The sequence below is a fragment of the Cupressus sempervirens genome, chromosome 7 (assembly GCF_028749045.1).
Source record: "Cupressus sempervirens isolate cs-2001-9-10 chromosome 7, ASM2874904v1, whole genome shotgun sequence".
NCBI classification, from domain to species: domain Eukaryota; kingdom Viridiplantae; phylum Streptophyta; class Pinopsida; order Cupressales; family Cupressaceae; genus Cupressus; species Cupressus sempervirens.
In genome coordinates, this window is record NC_143124.1 from 794,566,532 (window position 1) to 794,586,591 (window position 20,060).

At 37.5% G+C, this 20,060-nt stretch overlaps 1 protein-coding gene across 2 annotated transcripts in view; it reads right to left on the reverse strand.

Annotated features, from left to right (window-relative positions):
- TAF5 (TBP-associated factor 5) overlaps positions 1-19,041 on the reverse strand; it is a 195,178-nt gene extending 176,137 nt beyond the window's left edge. For both annotated transcript variants that reach the window (XM_089793024.1, XM_089793023.1), the window contains exon 1: positions 18,661-19,041. In XM_089793024.1, the coding sequence (XP_089649150.1) occupies positions 18,661-18,818 (158 nt within the window). In that variant the 5' untranslated portion in view covers positions 18,819-19,041. The remainder of the gene's footprint in view (positions 1-18,660) is intronic.
- Between the last annotated feature and the right edge of the window lie 1,019 nt (positions 19,042-20,060).

Genomic DNA, 20,060 nt, shown 5'->3' on the forward strand with positions numbered 1-20,060 from the left:
ATTGCTGAATCGCATGTCCCTGTTACATCCCCTCATGATACAGTGATTCCTAATTTGAGTCTCCTTCCTCCCGATATGTCAATAATAGACATCACACAGTTAGATAACCCATTATCTAATTCAGAAGACTTAATGATGGTTGCTGAAAACGTAACAGGTGATGTACAAGCTTCAAAAATTACACATTCGTGGTTCCAGGATAGTCTTCAAAAGAGGAAGAAAGTTGTACAAATGGTTCCACCTCCATTTGATATGATCTCTAGCATTCTTCAAGCCTCCTAAAGTGAAAAAGACCAAGGTGATGTCCAGGTTAGCTATTGATAAAACTTCAGGCAATTTATGTGTGGAATTAGCCAAGCCTATAGTTGAAAAGAATGTTGATGAAGCATCTGAATCAGATTTCATTCTAGAAAAGGTTGACCTTGGTCCTTCTAATGCGGAAAGAGAGTTTCAAAATTTTGAACTGATTGCCACTCAGATGTTGCAAAGGGCGAAGAAAGAGAAAAGAGCCAAAGAGCAACTCAAAGAACAAGTTCAGATGATGGTAGCTTATATTAATTCAATCAGCAATCCTTCTAATACCCAAGTTGTGGCCACTCCGCCGGTTCTAACAGGTCTTGATGGTATTTTAGATCATACTGTTGTTCAAAGAATCGACCAACAAAAGTCGCATAGTATGATGATCGAGGCTTGGATAAACAGGATGATAGAAGATGCTTCAAAACTTATAACTAGAGTAAAAGAGATATATGGGAAAGCCATCACGCAGATACAGGAAATTTCTAAGGAGCTGGAAAATAGAAAAGAACATAAATCCAACTGGCAAAAAGTAGCTGATGAATTAAAAGAAATGGCCAAGTTGGATACGAGCACCCTACTCCTTGAGAAAATTATTGCTGATCCAAATGACAACCAAATACGTATCTGGAGAAAAAGTGTTGGTTGGAAGATGATAAACATCAACAAAGGGATCACTGAATTCGAAAAGTTAATAACTTCTTTGGAGCAACTGAAAACAAAAAGTACAGATGAATTAATCTCTACTATCACAAGTGGGGTGCCAGTAAGTGATCTTCAGCATGTTGATTGTCAGTTTCTCCTTGATTCCTTTAGTGTTCAGATTCATTCAGAAATAGAGAACCGTGTATCAGATGCTGAAACTATGATGAAGCTTAGCCTGGTTGCAGTCACGCTGGGAGATTGTAACATTTTAACCTATCGACAAGAGTCAGAAGAAATCCAAGATAGATACCTCACAGCCAAACTCAGGATGGAAAATGTGTTCATTCCGAACTATGAATCAATGATGCTCATCCGAGATGCTTACAGGGCTTTCCGAGATAGATCAATTGTGTCCGGATAGATAGGGCTAGTAGCTAGAAGAATTAGTGATTGTATATGCAAACATCTTTAGGAACTCTAGCTAAAGTTTTGGTTTTTACAAGTTTCCTTGTATAGGTTAATTTTCTTGAGGTTAATTAACCTTCCAAAATTACATATTTTGGAGGTGGTTATTAACCACGAAGAGGTAGTTATTAACCTCTATGTCTATATAAGGACATCTTTTGGCTTTGTAAAGGGGGACTCTTTTTGGCTTTAGAAAAAGGGAATACTATGCAGAAATTTTGATTAGAAGATGATATTTGGAAAGTATGTACAAATTTGTCTTTATAATTAGAAATTCCTCTTAAGTTCTTGGTACAAGAAAGTAAAGGAACGTGCAATTTGAGTTCTCTGATTCTAAATCTAAATTGTTTAGAATGTTGATTCTCTTTGTAGTGAGCATTCTCACGGTATGGTGTAGATGTTTATTAATCTGTGGATCAACGTTGTGCTAGTAATAGTTTTCAAGCGTAGATCTTGATTGTTGTTATTAGCGGTTTTGATTTAGTAGTTTGGGAAAGCCTTGAAGTCGTGTGGTGCATTCGTCATCATGAGCTTTCTCCCCTTTCAATTTTAATTTTACATCTATTTGAAAAGCTTCAAAATTATATCATACGAGGGAGCTGCCCCTCTAAACGCAGAGGAAGGCCGCATATCAAGGACCTATCCAACTGTTGTGAACAGTTTGCCACACACTCCGTTGGGCCAATTCTATTGTGACAAATCTGTTTACCAACACTATTTAAGATTTGGACTATATTTTTGCAGTCAGCCCCAAGTTGTAATGTCCCCTTCCTAGAATAGGATATAATAGAAAAATTAAAATATAAAAATAATTAATATAATATAATATTATTACAAGTTAATTGAGTTTAATGAAAGATCAAGTGATATGCAGAGAAGAGTTGTGACTCCCTCAACATAAGATATAAGAGGAAAGAGTCCATTTGAAAGGAGACAAGGAGGAAGGACTTAAGAGGGGGATGTAGGAATGAACGATTAGTGTAAGAAGAAAGAAATGGGAAGGAAATAAGAAAGAGATTCTTTCCAAGGGCAGTAATGATGCAGGGTTGTGAATCTCGTCAGTCTGTTATAGAGTTGTAATTATGAAAGGTTGTGACTCTCTCAAATGGCAGAAATAGTGAAGGGTGGTGACTCTTCCATAATACGATAATACATAATCGTCTATTATTAGTTAATGGCAATCTATTTGTGAACTATTGTAAATATTAGAATGTTTCTAATATTTAGTTAGCTTTCGTTCGCTGTAGCTTTTTTAGCTTTCTTTCAGCTAGAATATAATGTTTCTATTCTTAAAGATCATTTCCTCAGGAAACATCGTTCCATTCTTCTGCATATAATGACCTCTCAATCTCTATTAGTAAAAAGCAAATATTTTCTAATTACTTCATAATATGGTATCAGAGCCTATACTTAATTTTTTTGAAAAATTTATGATTTCTTTTGAAATTATTTGTTTAGATTTTTTCAAAATCATTCCGAAGGTTTTTTTCTCCAAAACCTGCCTAAGGTTTTTATCTTGGTGAAAAATTCCTTTGTGCAAATTGCGGGCCTTGGTCTCTAGTTGAGTCTGAAATTATTGCAAAGCTCATTTCTTCTAAATCGTGTCACAAACACCTCCCTCAACAGTGCATGTCTGATATTTTTGGAATAGCGGCCTAATCTTCTTAGTAGTATTCACAACTTTCTTTGCATATCACGTTTTCTTGTTGACGAATCTTGTTGTGGCCATTCCTCCAAAATGTGCAACTCCACACGTTTATTTGAGCAAATCATCTAATGATTCAATGGCATATCTGCCAAAAACGATGTTATTTTCATATCTCCGTGGAAAAATCGACTGTTTGCCACTTTAATCCGCCATTTTCTCTACAACAAATGACCTCCATAGCGGCCAGCTAGGGTTTTCTTTAAAACCCTAGTTTTTTAACCTCGGAAAACTTTTTTGATTACAAATTCTTGGTGGTTTTTTCAAGAGCACAATTGGTTGTCGTCCGTTTTATGGGGTGCCTTGATTTTCGAGCCAACTGATCCAAAAAATGACAACATTTTCTTTCTGGGTTTTTTGAGCTCTTCTGGGTCACTCTCCAAATTTTTGTCTTTCGTTTTTTGCCTCAAAGAACGTGCCTTCACAAATTTTCATTTTTTTTATTGAAAAACATCTCATTGCATCTCTAACAAACATTCTACTGAAGTACAAATCAAAATTCAATGGTTGAAATTATGGCACTTGGAAGTAGCGAATTATTGCAATTTTTGAATATCGGAATACTGATCAACTTGTTCTGGGTGTTACGAAGCGTCTGTCTGCTCCTGGTACTGATGAGGATACATGGGATTTGAATTATCGAGACACGGTGATGCTTTTCAAGTTATCCGTAGCTAACGATCAGCTCTCTCGGATTCCATCTAGCAAGACAGCTAAAGAGACTTGGACACATCTCAAAAGTCTTCATAAGACTTCTGACAAAAGCAGAACTTTCTCCTTGAAGAACACTCTATTTTCTATTATCATGGATGAGCGAACCTCGCTCCAGGCTCACCTGAATATGATTCAGGAAATCTATGATCAGTTGCCATCAATCGCAAGATGGAGGAAAAGGATATTGTAATTATCACTCTTCGGAGTTTACCAAAGTCCTTTGAGCATTTTATCGAGACTCTCAACATCACATCTTCTGGTGTTGATTTGAAGTTCATTGATCTCTGCACCCTACTGCTTCAGCAAGATCGGTGGAAACAACAGTTCAGTAGCAGCTCCAATTCCACTTCCATAGAGTGAGCCTTTGCTGCAATATCCTTTCAAAAGGATAAAGGCAAGTTTCAATAGCCATCTCAACAGAAGTCTTCTACTCTAGCATCAAATGGTTCATGAAAGAAGAACATTCAATGCAACTACTACCACAAGTTTAGACACATGAAGGTTGAATGTTAGAAATGCTTAGCTACACAATCTAAGCAATCAGGTTCGCAGCCCAAAGCGACCAGTGCAAAGCACACTAAGCAGACGAAATCTGCCTTTTACGCCTTCATGGCTAAAACACCTACTAGATCATGTGAAGTCGTCTGCCTAGTATATTGATTCAGGTGCCTCTCGTCATTTCACTCATTGCAAAGACTGGTTTACTGATTACCAGCCTTACTTAGACTATTATTTTTGGTAGCAGAGAAAAGTACATGATTGTTGGCAAAGGCAATATTCAGATTCAATCTGTTGGGAGGAATCTCATATTCCTTGATGTGTACTGTGTTCCAGGGATGGAACTAAATCTACTCTCAATCAATCAGTTGTTGTGACATTCTCCACACTTGGATGTCACGTTTGAGTTCACATTAGTGCACCATCACTGATCAAGCGACTCAGTCTACTATTGCAGTGGGTCTCGAGGATCATGGTCTTTTCAGACTTACTGATTCTGGTGATTCTCGGGACTTAGCTATGGCTGCTCGGTGGTCTTCTGTCAGCACAATTTGGCATCAACGATAGGGGCACTTAAATGTGCATTATCTCTCACAACTTGCTTGAGATGAGCTTGTTCTTGGATTGTCAAAGATTCAAACTCAACAACTTGGAGTTTGTGATGCATGCCAAGCTGGAAAGCAACATCGCACACCTGTCACCAGTGGCGATTCATGGCGAGCTTCTCAGGTACTTCAACTTGTTCATGCCGATATCTACGACCCTATTGCCACTCCTTTTGTTCTTGGGTCTAGGTATTTTATGTTGTTTGTTGATGATTTTAGTAGAAAAATGTGGGTGTATTTCCTTAAAAAGAAATCAGATGCATTTCTTGTATTTTAGAAGTTTAAACCTTTAGTTGAAAAAGAGTGGGAAATCTATTATTACTCTTAAATAAGACGATGGGGGGAAATTTGTTCTAATGTTTTCTCTAGCTTCTTGAATACTCCTGGCATCAAACAGCAGTTAACCACACCCCACACACCATAACTAAACAGTGTAGTTGAACGACAGAACAGAACAATCACCAAGATGGCTAAATCCATGCTCGAACACAGACATGTTCCAAAGAAGTTTTGGGCAAAAGCAATCAACACTGCAGTTTATCTTTTGAACCGGTCACCCACAGTGGCAGTTAAAGGTAAAACTCCGGAAGAGGCCTGGGGAGATCACAAGCCCAAAATCAGTCACTTGAAGGCTTTTGGCTCCCTTGCTTTTGTTTGGATCCCTAATGCTCACACACCAAATTAGATGCCAAGAGACAGAAACTCATGTTTGTTGAATATAGTAGTCTTCACAAAGCCTACCACCTGATTGATGTTGAGACATCTCGTCTCATCTACAGTCGTGATGTAGTCTTCGATTAGAAACGAAGACCATTCATGCATGTTTCTCCTGTTCCTAATCCAACAGACTAGCCTATGAAGGCTCATGATTTGGGAGTTAGGCTTCCATTAGGTCCACCTAATAGGAGGGCTCCAGTAGCTCATGCAGCTCTAGTTATACCAGTGATCCCTGTACAAACACATCTAGCTTCTCCTACAAGATTACCTCGATTTGTAGATGCTTCACCTGAGTTTGATCCAGATTCTTTTGATGAGAAACCTAATCACCAAGCATCTCCTGGTACTAATGTTGGTCATTCTCCTCTCCGGCCCAAATGGTGGGCTAAGACACTTGCTAGTCTTTGTGATGATGAGCTCATTGATGGTAGAACTGCTCGAAAAAAGAGCAAACTTACACAGTCTATCCAGTTTGCTCTTATGGCAAACATTCAATGTGTTTGAACCTCAAACATACTCCGAAGCTAAAGGAATTCCAGAGTGGGAATAGGCCATGACATTTGAACACTAGAGCCTGCTGAAGAATAACACCTAAGTCTTTTCTGATCTTCCATAAGGGAAGAAACCCATTGGCTGCAAATGGGTTTACAAAATCAAATACAAATTAGATGGTACTTTGGATAAGTACAAAGTTCGGTTAGTTGCGAAGGGCTTTTCTCAATGTCAGAGCATTGATTATGAGGCGACTTTTGCTCCTACAACAAAGATGAGCACCATCGCCATGGCAGCACAGTTTGGCTGGAAGGTCCCTCAAATGGACGTCAAGAATGCTTTCCTGAATGGTGATCTCCATGAAGAGGTCTACATGACGCAGCCTCCTGGTTTCAAGGTTGTTGGTAAAGACCATCAGGTTCTCAAATTTGTAAAAGTTCTCTATGGCTAGAAGTAGGCCCCTCGGGCATGGTACATAAAAATTGATAAGTACTTCAGTGGTCAAGGCTTGAAGAGGAGTTCATTAGACTCAAATTTGTACATAAGACTACTGATAGTGACATCATCCTTCTGGTTATTTATGTGGATGATTTGATCACCACTAGCAGTTTGGCATCTTTGATTCAAGGAATCAAACATAATTTATGCCAGTCTTTTGATATGACTGACTTTGGGTTCATGCATTATTGCCTAGGTGTTACGGTTAGGCAACAATCTTCTAGTATATTCATCTCTCGGTCCAAATATGCGTGGGCTCTATTAGACAAATTTCGTATGCAGGATTGCAAGCCTGCATCTACACCCATGAAGAAAGGTCTCAAGTTATCTACAAAGTCTGATTCTCTTTTCGTTGATGATATTACATATAGGCAACTAGTAGGCAACCTCATCTGCTTCTCTTCTACTAGGCCTGATATCAACTTCATAATTAGCTACATCTCACGCTTTATGACAGCCCCTAAAGTTGATCATTGGATGGCCGCAAAGCATCTGCTTCGTTATGTGAAGGGCACTTCAGATTATTGACTTCTGTACTCTCGAAGTTCTAATCCTAGACTCAGTAGGTTCACAGATTCAGATTGGGCAAGCTCTGCTGATGATAAAAAGTCAACTTCTAGATATGAGATCAGTTTGGGATCTAATGCAGTCACATGGACCAGCAAGAAGCAGTCGGAAATTTCTCTCTCCTTTATAGAGGCCAAATATAGAGGGACTGTTAAGGCAAGATGTGAAGTTATTTGACTTCGTCGGATGCTTGGAGATATGCAGATGTCACCAACAGGACCAACTACTCTATTTGTTGATAATGAAGGCATTATCAAGTTAGCCCGAAATCCAGTCTTCCATGAACGAACCAAGCATGTGGATGTTCACTATCACTGCATAATGACAACTGGTTGAAGACAGGACAATAGATTTGCAGTATGTTCCTACCACAGATCAGACAGCAGACATTCTCACCAAGCCTCTTGGTCTTGATAAGTTTGTCAAATTTAGAAGACAGCTTGGTGCTGTAGATAGATTAACCATTAAGGGAGGGTATTACGATAATACATAATTATCTATTATTAGTTAATGGTAATCTATTTGTAAACTATTGTAAATATTAGAATGTTTCTAATATTTAGTTAGCTTTCGTTAGTTGTAGCTTTTTTAGCTTTCTTTCAATTAGAATAGAATGTTTCTATTCTTTACGATTGTTTCCTAAGGAAATATCGCTCCATTCTTTTGTATATAATGACCTCTCGGTCTCTATTAATAAAAAGTAAATATTTTCCATTTACTCCATAATATTCCAAATGGTTGTAATTATGAAACTTGTGATGCTCTCAGCAGTAGAAATGATTAAGGGTTTTTACTCTCTCAAAAGGTGATCATAATGAAAGGTTGTGTCTCTCTCAAAGGTTAGAAATGCTGAAGGGTTTTGAATCTCTCAAAAGGTGGTAATTATGAAAGGTTGTAACTCCCTAAATAGGCAGAAATTTTGAAGAGTTGCAGGTCTTTCAAAGGGTGGTAATTGTGAAAGGTTGTGACCCTCTCAAAGGGCAGAAATGATTAAGTGTTGTAACTCTCTCAAAAGGTGGTAATTATGAAAGGTCGTGACCATTGCAAAGAGGTAGTTATGATGAAGAGGTGTAACTCTCACCCACATTGGAAAATGCAAAGGGGAATACATTCAAGGAACATCAATTTGGGGATAATATAATATCCTTAAGGCAACAATGAAAAGTGACTCATTTCTTATGAAAGGTTGTCACCCTTCAGCAATAAAGCATAAAGGATATTTGATTCCAAGCATTGAAGGAGGAATTATAAATCATCACTCATCCATCATTCATTAATCCCTCAGAAATCAAGCAAACAATCAATAAGCAAGATCAAACAAACAATCATGAAATCCATATTAACTATCACTTCAACTTGGGATTGAAAAAACACGCAATTCAGCAATCAAGCATCACTCTATCAAGTCAACATTCATTCAACTGTCGACCACCAATATATCAAACTAGCATTCATTATATCATAACTTTTCATTCATCTAATCAACAATTACTTGATCATAACTCGGTAATGCCTTGAATCATCAAATCAAAGGAGTTCATTCAAGTAATTAACTCACCATACCAATATCAATCATTCAGTAACAATCAAACCGATCACCAGCAGAAGAAAACATATGCTCAGCAAAGACAATCAAACAAGACAGCAGAGAACAATAAAATAAGCAGCACAAGACAATCATATACAGCAAAGAGATCTATTTCTAATCTTTTGATTATAGCGGTATGAAAAAATAGATATACATATGCACTTATGAATACATACATAGATGTGAATACATACATAGATGAGAATACATATGCATTTATAACTGATTATATGCAACCAAAATATACTTGAATTTGATATTTATGCATTCATCAATATGAAATTTTACACTAATTGTTTGTGTTGAGGAGGTGCAAGGAGGGTGAGTGGTGAAAGATTCCTCACTTGGTACGGTGCCTCGTAAATATGGGTAAGGACCACAAGGCCACCTCATTATGATGGTTAACGACCACATGAGGTCAAGGAGGATAAGGTCCTACCCTAAGAACTATGGTTGAGGGTTAAAGGCAACCTATTGCAGCTCCCCTACTATCCCCACATTGATCCATTGTTGAAGTGAACCAATTGTAGGAGGTGAGAAATTGACATGTTGGAAGGGAATCACACAAAATGCTCGCTAGGTACATCACTGCATGATGATGATTAAGGACCATCATTTAAGGGCCAAACGAAGCCAACAAGGACAAGATCCTATTGTTGAGCCTAGGGCAAAGGATACTTGGGGAACCATGTCATGTCTTCCATCACAACGATCGTTATAGTTGAACTCCTAACTAATCCTTGTTTTGTGTGTGTGTGTGTAGAAACATACATATATATAAATACATACATTTGTATGTATGTAAGTGTACATATATATACATATATACATACATAAATTGAGGTGTCCTAACCTTTGCAAATCCTAACAATGATTTCACATTCATTTTGTTGTAATTAATTATTTGTTTGATTGATTTATTGCCAACGAATGTATTATTTATATAAATGTGCACATGGGCCTCCCACTTTGAGGATCTTGACAAGTGTCAGCCTATAACAGATTCTATATTGAGTTGGACAAATGGCAAAAGATACCTTTTGCATGGAGAAGGTGAGTGCTCAATTTGGGTTATGACAAGTTGTAAGAAAATATGCTATTCATGATTGGTTACGACATATTCTCTTGCAGCTGTAAGTTGTAAGTTATGACAGTATTTATAATAAATTCTTGTGACAGTGGTAAGGTGTGTAATAGCTTCTGTAATAGCTCAAAATAGTACATTTTGGGTGCCCAACATGGCAGGTTTCAGTGGGGAGTCATTTAAAAACATGCATGTATCATTAAATGCTTTTTGTTACGCACAACCCCATCTTATATCTTCATCTAGATGATACCTCTTCTGTTGTATTTCTATATATGTCATGTCCCCTCATTAGATTGCTCAGTTGTCAATAGGAGTTCGGCCTATCACTAGAGTTCCCATAGGCCAACTGGTTTTTAAGGGGACTCACTCTGGGACTTCATGTGCAGTTTCAGATTGTTTTGAGTGGGCTTCCAGCTAGCCTGTAGGGTTCAGACAGTATTAAAGATCAGTGAGTTTCAGATGGAATTTGACTTTGAGCCATGGTTTGCATTTTATGAGTAATTGAGGAAGTAAATTACCATTTCCAAAGCTTAGGATTAGAATGGAATAATAATATAAATTGATATAATATTCACTTTATAATATAATAATAAAATAATTAAAGGTGACTTTATTATCACTTTTTAATAAATTTATTTTAGTATTAAAAAGGGGAAATGAAACCCTAATTTGAAATTAAGGCTAGGGCTGGTTATAAATTTTGAAAGTGTTTTCGGAGCTCGTTTTGGACATCTATGGTTGAGAATTTTCACTTACAGGTTGATGAAAAACTTCATGTTTGGAGTTTTCAGTGTTTGCAGAGGCTCAAAGACAAAAACCCTTGATCTCTTTCAGCTTGGACACTCCTCCATTGCTGATAGAATTGGTTCCTATATGTACTATCAACTTTCTGCAGCACTTAGACAATGATTTTCTTATGAAGGGTTTGATTTTGGACAGAAGAAAGAGCGGAAGGAAGCAAGAAAATTGCAAATAGGAGTTTGAATGTGGTTACTTCTGGCCCAGAATTGACTGTGAAGCCCCATCAGCATACCTCGGGACCAGCAGCAAGTATTCACATTCATATTAGATTGTAGAGGCCGTACTTTACTTCCTGGAGGCTGACATCATCCCTTTTGGCTTCCAGCAATGTAGAATTGTGTTGATTCAGACAAAATATTGCAATACTCCAACTGCACAGCATTATAGAGGGAGAGGAAAGCTCAATAGGGTTCAAATTGAATTGAATAAGCATTGTTTCACCTCTTTCCAAGCGGATTAAATATTATAATTGCAAATCAGTCAACTCAGTGCAGATTTAAATGCATTGCAGGTTTCTTTCAGCCTCCTTACAGGCCATACCATAGCAATAGAAGGCTGACGTATCCCAGCAAGGATAACTATGCATGTTTCAGAATTAGAATTCAGAAATTTGAGTGTCACTTCAGAAATTAGATGACATAGAAGAAGATCAGGTTGGGAAAAGAGTTTGCAAACATTCAATGAGCTTGGGTTAGCCATACAAAATACCTCTGAAGTTCACGCCAGCCACAGTCAGCCATGGAGCAGTGCATTTGGAGGTATTCAGCCTTGTGATAATTCAGCCTTACACACATATGCCAAAGTTCTTCTGGTATGAACTCTTGTGCATGCATGCACACACATCTATATGTATGTATCATGTGTTCTCTAATATAATCTTTGTACATGTTTATAATCTCCTTGTGTATGTGTGTTTTATTATTTTGTAAAAATTATGAGTTGTAAAGAAAATTTGCACTAGATTAGTGTTAGGAAGCATTTTCTGCGCCTTTGCTTCCTTTCAATTGGTGTCAGAGCCTCCCCAGTTTCCATTTCATTATCGGGTCGGGTTTTTAAATAGTGATCGATATTTGAGTGGGAGCTTTTGCAAAGTATTTTCAAACTCTTGCTGCGGGAAGACAATGGAAAGCATATTCACAAATATGGAGAAGTTTAATGACAGTAACTTTGAACTGTGGAGGTTGAAAATGGAGGACATGTTGGTGGATAGAGATCCATAAGCTGTTGTTTCTTTGACAAAACCTCAAGATACATTGTAAGATGTTTGGGATAAAATGGATCAAAAAGCCAAGGGTTTGATAAGACTTTTTCTGGCTAATTCAATGCTCTTGAATGTGCATGAAGAGAAGATTGCAAAAGATCTTTGGAAGAAACTTGGAGATGTTTATCAGGTTAAATACCTGGTAAACAAGCTCTTTCAACAAAAGATGTATTCTCTAAGGATGGAAGAAAGACGATCTATTGCTGATCATCTAAATGCATTCAAGATTGTTGTATGTTTCTACTATGCTCTTTTCCTAACTCGTGGCATGACCTTGTTATGGCTATTGAGAGTACAACCACCAAGTTCAAGATGGATGAGGTCGTAGCATTGTTGCTTTTTGAAGAGATGAGGAAAACTTCTGAGTCAACCACGGAGGCTCTTGTGGTTCATGGTAGATCAAAAGAGAAAGGCAAGAAGAAGGGACAAGAAAGATGATAGAGGCAGTTCCAAAACTTGTGGGAGATCTAAGTTTCCTGTAAAGCCCAAGGCAAAATGTTCGAATTGCAGAAAACTTAGTCACTTCCGAAAAGATTGTAAGGAGGAGAAAAAGAAGAAGAGATCCTCTGATACATATTCAGACAAAATCTCACAATATGACAGTAAAGCATTTGTTAACACCAGTTAATGCACATACTACGTGATAGAACTATTTTCCTTAGTAATTATGAGGACACAATTGTTTGGGCCCCATCCTCACATGGTTAGCCCTTAAAAACAGAGTTCTCACCAGTGACAGACTTGCAGAACACTTTCCTTGAGTCCTTTGTGATTTTCTGAATGAAAACGCAAATCATCTTTTCTTTCATTATCAATTCCCACAAGATTGTTGGACATATTTCCTAGCAAAACTCCAGCTCAACATGCCTCTTCCATCAACATTGCGTGACCTCTTTCAGACTTGGCCAATTCTATGTAATGAGTCAGTTTTCTTTTTGCATTTGGGTGATTGCTCTAGCAGTACTTGTATGGTGAATATGGTGGGAACATAATAAGAAAATTGTAGATTCAATTAGGGAGGCTGTTGTTTCTTGCACCCAAAAGACCAAGGTAATCTCCTCAAACTCCAAGTCTTGGGATAGCCAAGTATCAAGCTGCCATTTCCTGGACCTATAATGACTCTTCCCAAAGCCAAAATTAAGATGGATTGCCCCCACCATACATGAAGCTCAACTTTGATGGAGCTTCAAGAGAAAATCTAGGTCTTTCGAGAGTGGGCATTTGTATTAGAACCTTTTGGGGATTTAGTGTCACCCAAGCAATTCCAGGGACCAAACAACCACTCCAAGGCACTCGCACTTTTACATGGTCTGGTACAAGCTCACAGATTGGGTATTATGTACCAGCACATTAAAGATGATTCACAGCTGATCACAAAAAGTCGAAAGTGATACAATTGTAAAATTTGGTATACGTTGCAACAAGCATGGAGGATCCTAAACTCCTTTCAGATGTACTTGATCTCACACAATTACAGGGAGGCAATTAATTGGTTGACTGCTTCTCCAATTTAGCATGTGCTGTTGATAATCTACCAATTCTTGTGAACTTTGAAGATGCATATGTTGACCAAATTTTTTGCATATCCTTCACAATGAACATAGCTGAAATATTGTGCAGAATGAGGTGGGACATCCTTACCACTATCAACAGCTACTCCATTTTCCAAGTGCTTCAAAAATTCTCAACTTTGCTAGGCAAGACATCCTTACCACTGCCAATGGGTATTCCATTTTCCAAGTGCTCAAATTTGAATATTCCTCAACTTTTGCTCGTGTGGAGTTTTAATAAACATAACCGAGCTGATGGGTCACATCATCCAGCTCACAACTTGGTCTGTTGGTCCTATCATGACTTGGGTATACCAAGACAATTTTTAATGACCCTCATTCTTCCTAATTGACATGGTGCACTTTGGATTGTGCACTTCACATTTTCCACTACAATCATGCAATTGAGGGGACAATTACTAATTTCTCCTGTTACCACAGTATGATTTTCAAATCTTCTCCCGATATATTTGCGTTGTCAGTTTTTTTTTCCTCTCCACTTACTCGCAATGTGATTTGTCCTTAGTATTGACCATCTACTCAGGGTGCGACACATCAATCTAACATGTGGGAAACAGCAGTGTTTGTACTTGGCAACTTTGATAATTTTAGAACATTGTCTTTTCACAATTTATTGTGACGCCTTTGCAATTAATTCCACATTCCACGGGCTGAGCTAATTATCTTGCTTCTTCCTGTGGCCTCTACAATACTATGCAGTTTTGTGCCCTCTACATTTATTTTTCCTACTCTTTCCCATTTATCAGAAGAAATATGAGTAAAAAAGGTAAAGTGGGTTCAGTAATCTCTGGCAATTTTGAGTTTTGCACTCCTCCTAGGTGTAGCCTGTGCATTAAGTGTATAATGGAATATTGACCTAAGAATGTGAAACACCTTATAGGAGGTTGCACACTCTTAGTCTTGGACTACTACCAGTTTATGAAGATGTGAAACACACCTTATAGGACATGAGATTCCTGCACCGGTTGCTTGTTGAATCATCTTCCCAAGCCAATTTTTAGCTGTCTTTCTCTCCAATGCGATGGATCTTTTACAGTCTCTCAAAACATTGCAGGATGTTGTTAGGAAGGTGGTTCTTCTGGGGGTTCTATCAGATGATTCCCTTCTTGCAGTTGTTCAGAATTATAATCTCTGGGAGGTCAAGGGTTATGCGGTTGGTTTGTTTAATAGGAAGCTTTTGATTACTGATCATGCATTTATTACGATGTAGGATAGCATGAAGTATGCAGTGCAGATTCAGGACTTCGGGTACATCCAACGTGCCAGCATCTGTCACAGGCAGGATTTGGGGGTGGTTCTCTGCGAGCTGATCCGAGACAGGGTTAATGCAATGTTATGCATCTTGGGCCATGAACATTTCTTACTGCCTATTTAGGGCAATGTTGTTGCAGACTCCGGAAGGGACGACGTAGTTAGCATTGTCCAAGGGCACAATGGCTGGCTGACGCAGTTTGTGAACCCTCATGATGTTGCAAATGCTTGAATGCTTCAAGGGTTTTGCAATTTTGGTGGTAGACTCCTCGTAGTTTCGACTAATAGTTCCTCGGTGATATGGGTAATCGTACTGTGGTATGCTTTTTTGGTTGCCATGGTATGGCTTCATTGCACAGCTCCTTGGTGCTATGGATTTGCATGTTGTGCTTTAGCTTAAGATTTTGCATGGCCTCTCCTGATGATTTTCTCTGCAAGAGGCTTTTCTCATACTCCTGCCTTACTGTGTTGGTTTGTGTTCTTTGTTTTCACTTTTCAGTGGTAGGCTTAGATATTTTTGGTTGAGTTAATTGTAAAATCTGAGTTTTAGACTCCATCTGCCATTGATATGGCTTGTTTCTTATGTATTGAGTATTGTAGATCTCTTATGTTTACTTTAACCTCGCTCCGAATTGGTTATCTGACTGGTTAAACTTTTTCAATTATTAGGTTTATAATTACCACATATGTCATTATGATAGCAGGATTAATTATCATCAATTCATAATAAAAATCTTAATAGAATACCACAAAACCATATAGTCAAGGGCTTATACAATTAAACAGAGTCTAACCAAACATAAAAATATCTAAAAAATAAGCATAAATGGGGCTAATCATTCCCCCCAACTTAATTCCCTGACAGTCCTCCAACATGTACATTTTAGCTCTCCATCCAAGCTGTCAATGTGAATCACTGACTGTGGTATGCCATGTGGTCTTCCGAAACAAATTGAATGAGGAAGGTGAAGTTATTAGAAACAAAGCAAGACTTGTTTACAAAGTATTTTCACAAATGGAAGGAATTGATTCTGAAGAAATCTTTGCTCCTGTGGTAAGAATTGAAGAAATAAGACTCTTTCTTGTTTTTTTTTTTTGCTACTTACAAGGATTTCAAAGTCTACTAGATCGGTGTCAACTCAGCATTCCTTAATGGTGAATTGAAAAGTATACATTGAGCAACTAGATGGATTTCAATTGAATGATCAAAGTGATATGGTTTGCCAATTGAAAAAAACTTTATATGGTAAGCTAGATTGAATAAGTATTTATTGAAGCTTGGATTTGATAAAGGTACTGCTGATTGTAATCTGTACTTCAAGAATGACAACAAAAGATCCACAAGTGGTTATGTTTTTACTATATATGATGGTGTTATTAGTTGGATGAGTAAGCAACAAGTTCTAGTCGCTTTGTCCATGACAAAAGCAGTGGAAGGAAGCCACTGGGCTTAGGCAGTTGTGGTCGCATTTTGGGTTTGATGTAGGATTGATTATCTCTGTTGTAATTGTCAAGAATCTGAGTGTCCATGCCTAAACAAAGCACATTGATGTACAGTTTCATTTTGTTTGAGATATAGTAGAAGATGGGAAGGTGAAATTAATTGCCTATGAATGTCTAGTCATCTAGTGGGACTCACAAGCTTGGTGAATCCTACTTGTGACCTAAGTTGCACATGTGGAGGTAGGCACCCCACTTTGAGGATATTGATATGTGTCATCCTATGACAATTTTTTATGATGAATTGGACAAGTGGCAGAAGATACCCTTTGCATGATGAAGGTGGGTTCCCAATTTGGGTTACAATTAATTATAAGAGAATATACTATTCATGGTCGATTATGACATATTCTCTTACAGCTGTAAGTTATGACAATGTTTACAACAGATTCTTATAACAGCAGTAAGATGTGTAAAAGCATCTGTCATAGCTCAAAATAGTAAATTTTGGGTGCTTTAAATAGGAGATTTAAATGGGGAGTCATTTGAGATGTACATGTGACATTTGCATGTTTTTTGGTCGTTGGAAAATGGTGCCAAATGTTATGCACAACCCCATCTTATATCTTAATCTCAAAGCTACCTCTTCTGTTGTATTTCTCTATAGAAGGTAGCCTAGGAGACTATGAGTTATGTTTGCAGGTTAAGAGTCATGCTGCCAAATTTGATTCAAGGTGTTGGATTGATTGTTGAATACTCCTGTTGAAGAAGCACTGTAATGCTATTGTATTGTAACTGTTGTTTCGGTAATAAAAAGTATTGTGCTTTTGGAGTGTGTGGTTTTTCTCCTAAAAGGGTTTTCCCCATGATATATCATGTATTCTCTGGTATAGACTTTATGCATGATTACAATATCCTTGTGGATGCGTTTTTTTCATTCTTTAACAGTTATGATTTGTAAAAACGATTGCACTAGAAATCTCCTGCTAGATTAGGGTTAGGTTTACAAACCTTTGCCTCCTTTCCCATACACACATGCAAGTGTGCACACACACGTATTTCCTAACTCTAGAACTGGATGTTGTTCATGAGTTACATATGAATCAAAGCTAATCTAGTAGCAGGTTTTCTCCAAACAAGCTTATCTCATATTATTCTTAAGTGAGGATTATATCTCTAACTATATTTTGCTATTTGTTTCATTGGATTTGTGAATTTAGGGCAAAGTACAAGGTGGTCCAAGAAAGGGGCATTACACAGGTTGTTGGTAGTAACATTTTCTTTTGTAACATTGTCTCACCCTCTCCTATTGATCTACAAGATTGAAAAGTCAATTTTCCCCCACTTAAGAAGGCTCTCCATGCAAACAATTGTTTTTCATCAGTTATGGACATTGAGGACTTGAAACCAAAGTTGCTGAAGACTCGGGGTGACCTGAAACATCCTCAGGAAGAAGAAAAACTTGCATGTCTAGCTAGCTTGGTGTTTCTGGCTTTTGGCAAGTCTGCCACTTACACAAGAAGGAAATTCACATGACACCATTGCAAACATTTTAAAATCTAGCAAAGAACAACCATTTGCCCCTGCACATTTGTGGAGTAACAAACTATTTATCTTTGAACATAAGAACTTGCATCTGTGTGTGCAAAGGCTGAAATTCAATGTGTTGCAATTGTACATTTTCTCTTCTGTGCATTGTTTTGATAACTCCATACTTGGGAAGTTTAGACAGATATATATACATGAATTAATGTTGGTAAATTAGTAGACACCCGGTTTTTACTGAAAGTAATAAACCTCACATTATAAAACAGCACTGGAGCAGCTGATTAGAACAGAACAGGAAATTGTTGTTTATTTGAATTCTTGGTACTATTTGTTATGCTCTATTGGTTGTGTTCAGATTTTCCTGCACTCGACTCAATGTACTCAGCTGATTAAATGGTGGAAAAGGTGGGGTTGCTGTGTCTCGACTAAATTTTTTTCTATTCTTCGGGTTTACTAGATTTTCATGGTTTTCTTATTGCTGTTCACGTATTCTGTTCTTGTCTGGTGATTGTTCTGAGAAAAAAAAATGCAAAACAACATAACTGCAAGCTGATTAGCGAGTATCTGTAACAGTTCACCTATCACTCATCTACCGTAAAAAACTCAACAAATTGTAAACATCTCAGAACTGTCCATCTCATGTAAATTGACAGGGGTCAGTTGTTCAAAAATTTTAACTTATTCTCCTTCAATATCAGTTAAACCTAGAAAAAAAAAAGCCCTGAGGAATGGAATAAGTTTGAGTGGTAAATATATTGGAGCTGTCATAAAAGACACTCAGGTTGGTATCCAAACGAAAAGAAAATAAAAATCTCAGAAAACTAATTAAATTCCATTACAAACTTGAAATACTGCTTAAAGAGACTAAAGAATTTGAGAACGAATGATAAAAACATTTTAATTTACTTACTCTGCATATGCAATAATCTGCTTGGCGATCTCGGGGTCTGTCTTGGCAGCCGAGGAAGATGTCTTCCGTTGCTCTTCCTGAAGCGCAAGCTCTGTTTGACGGAAACCCTTCTTCTTCAAATATGCCAATACTGCATTTTCTATTTCTGACTCCTCCATTATGTATTTTTTGCTCTATGATTGCAGAATACTCGAGGAGTTGTCAATTTGAATAATTTCTCACTGAGCCAAAGATGTGATTTTACAAATTTGTTAGTCTTCTACGATCGACTACGCCCTGTTTACATACGAGAGGGGAATTCCTCCGCCCGGAATAACATAATTTACAACCTCGCCCTTTCAGACTTCATGTCTTCGCAACGAAATTTTCAGACATCCGTCCAAATCGAAATTTCTACAATTATGACTTATATATAATTTTAACCGTATACTAGATTTTTTTAATTATTAGTTCCGCCTAGGAGACTATAGTTCTCACATCGTTCTTCACAATTAGTTAGTCTTTCGGGATCGTGAAAAAATTCATAACATTCTTTCTATGGGATGGTCATTTGAGCATTTCCTATTAAAACGAGTTTTTAGCTCTACGATTCTTGTTATCTCATTGGTGGAGCGGCTTTTTGGGGCAGTTTTCCAAAAAAAAAAAATCTCAAAAAAAATTGTTTGGAAGTGCAGCAATTTTCAAAATATTATGTAGATGTGTCTATTGTACACAAAGAGACGTTTTAGGTGGCATCGTTCACATTAGTTGGGTGTAATTAGAGAACATCTATTTAGAACAAATGGCATTGAGCATGTCTCTCTTGATATTACATTTTGCTCCCCTCTTCTTTTCATGCCCATTGCCCAATTTCCTTTTTGCTAGAATTTATGTTGAATTGGCTTCTATTCGAGCATTAGAATTTTTTAAATCCCAATGTTGTAAGTAGAATTCTCACCCCAAATTTTCTATTGTTGTGTCTTACTCATCTTGTGGAATTTGTAGGCATTGATCAAGTGAATATGAAACAAATATATCCTTTTTTCCATTTACAGAGGCTACAAAGACGCAATGTATTATTTATCGATCTCACTAAGATTTGAAGTCCAAAAATCTTATCATACTAAATCAGCATTTTAGAATAACTGATGGAACCGTTTCTTTTTGCCTTCATTTTGTAATGGGCATGTTCTATTTTGTTATTTGTTGTATGTTCTTCAATGTTTGGCATCACTTCCCACTTCTTTATGTTGCTCCATGATTGACTTTTAGGTTTTTCCTAGTTTTGAATATAGGTGATTTGTTTTCTATTAACAAGGGGACAACTTGTTCCATTGGAGAGGGGGAGCTAGTTGGAGGAGTTGAGAGCATCTTCTTCATTTGTAATTGCCCTCAAATACAAATCGAATCGGCTATTGGAC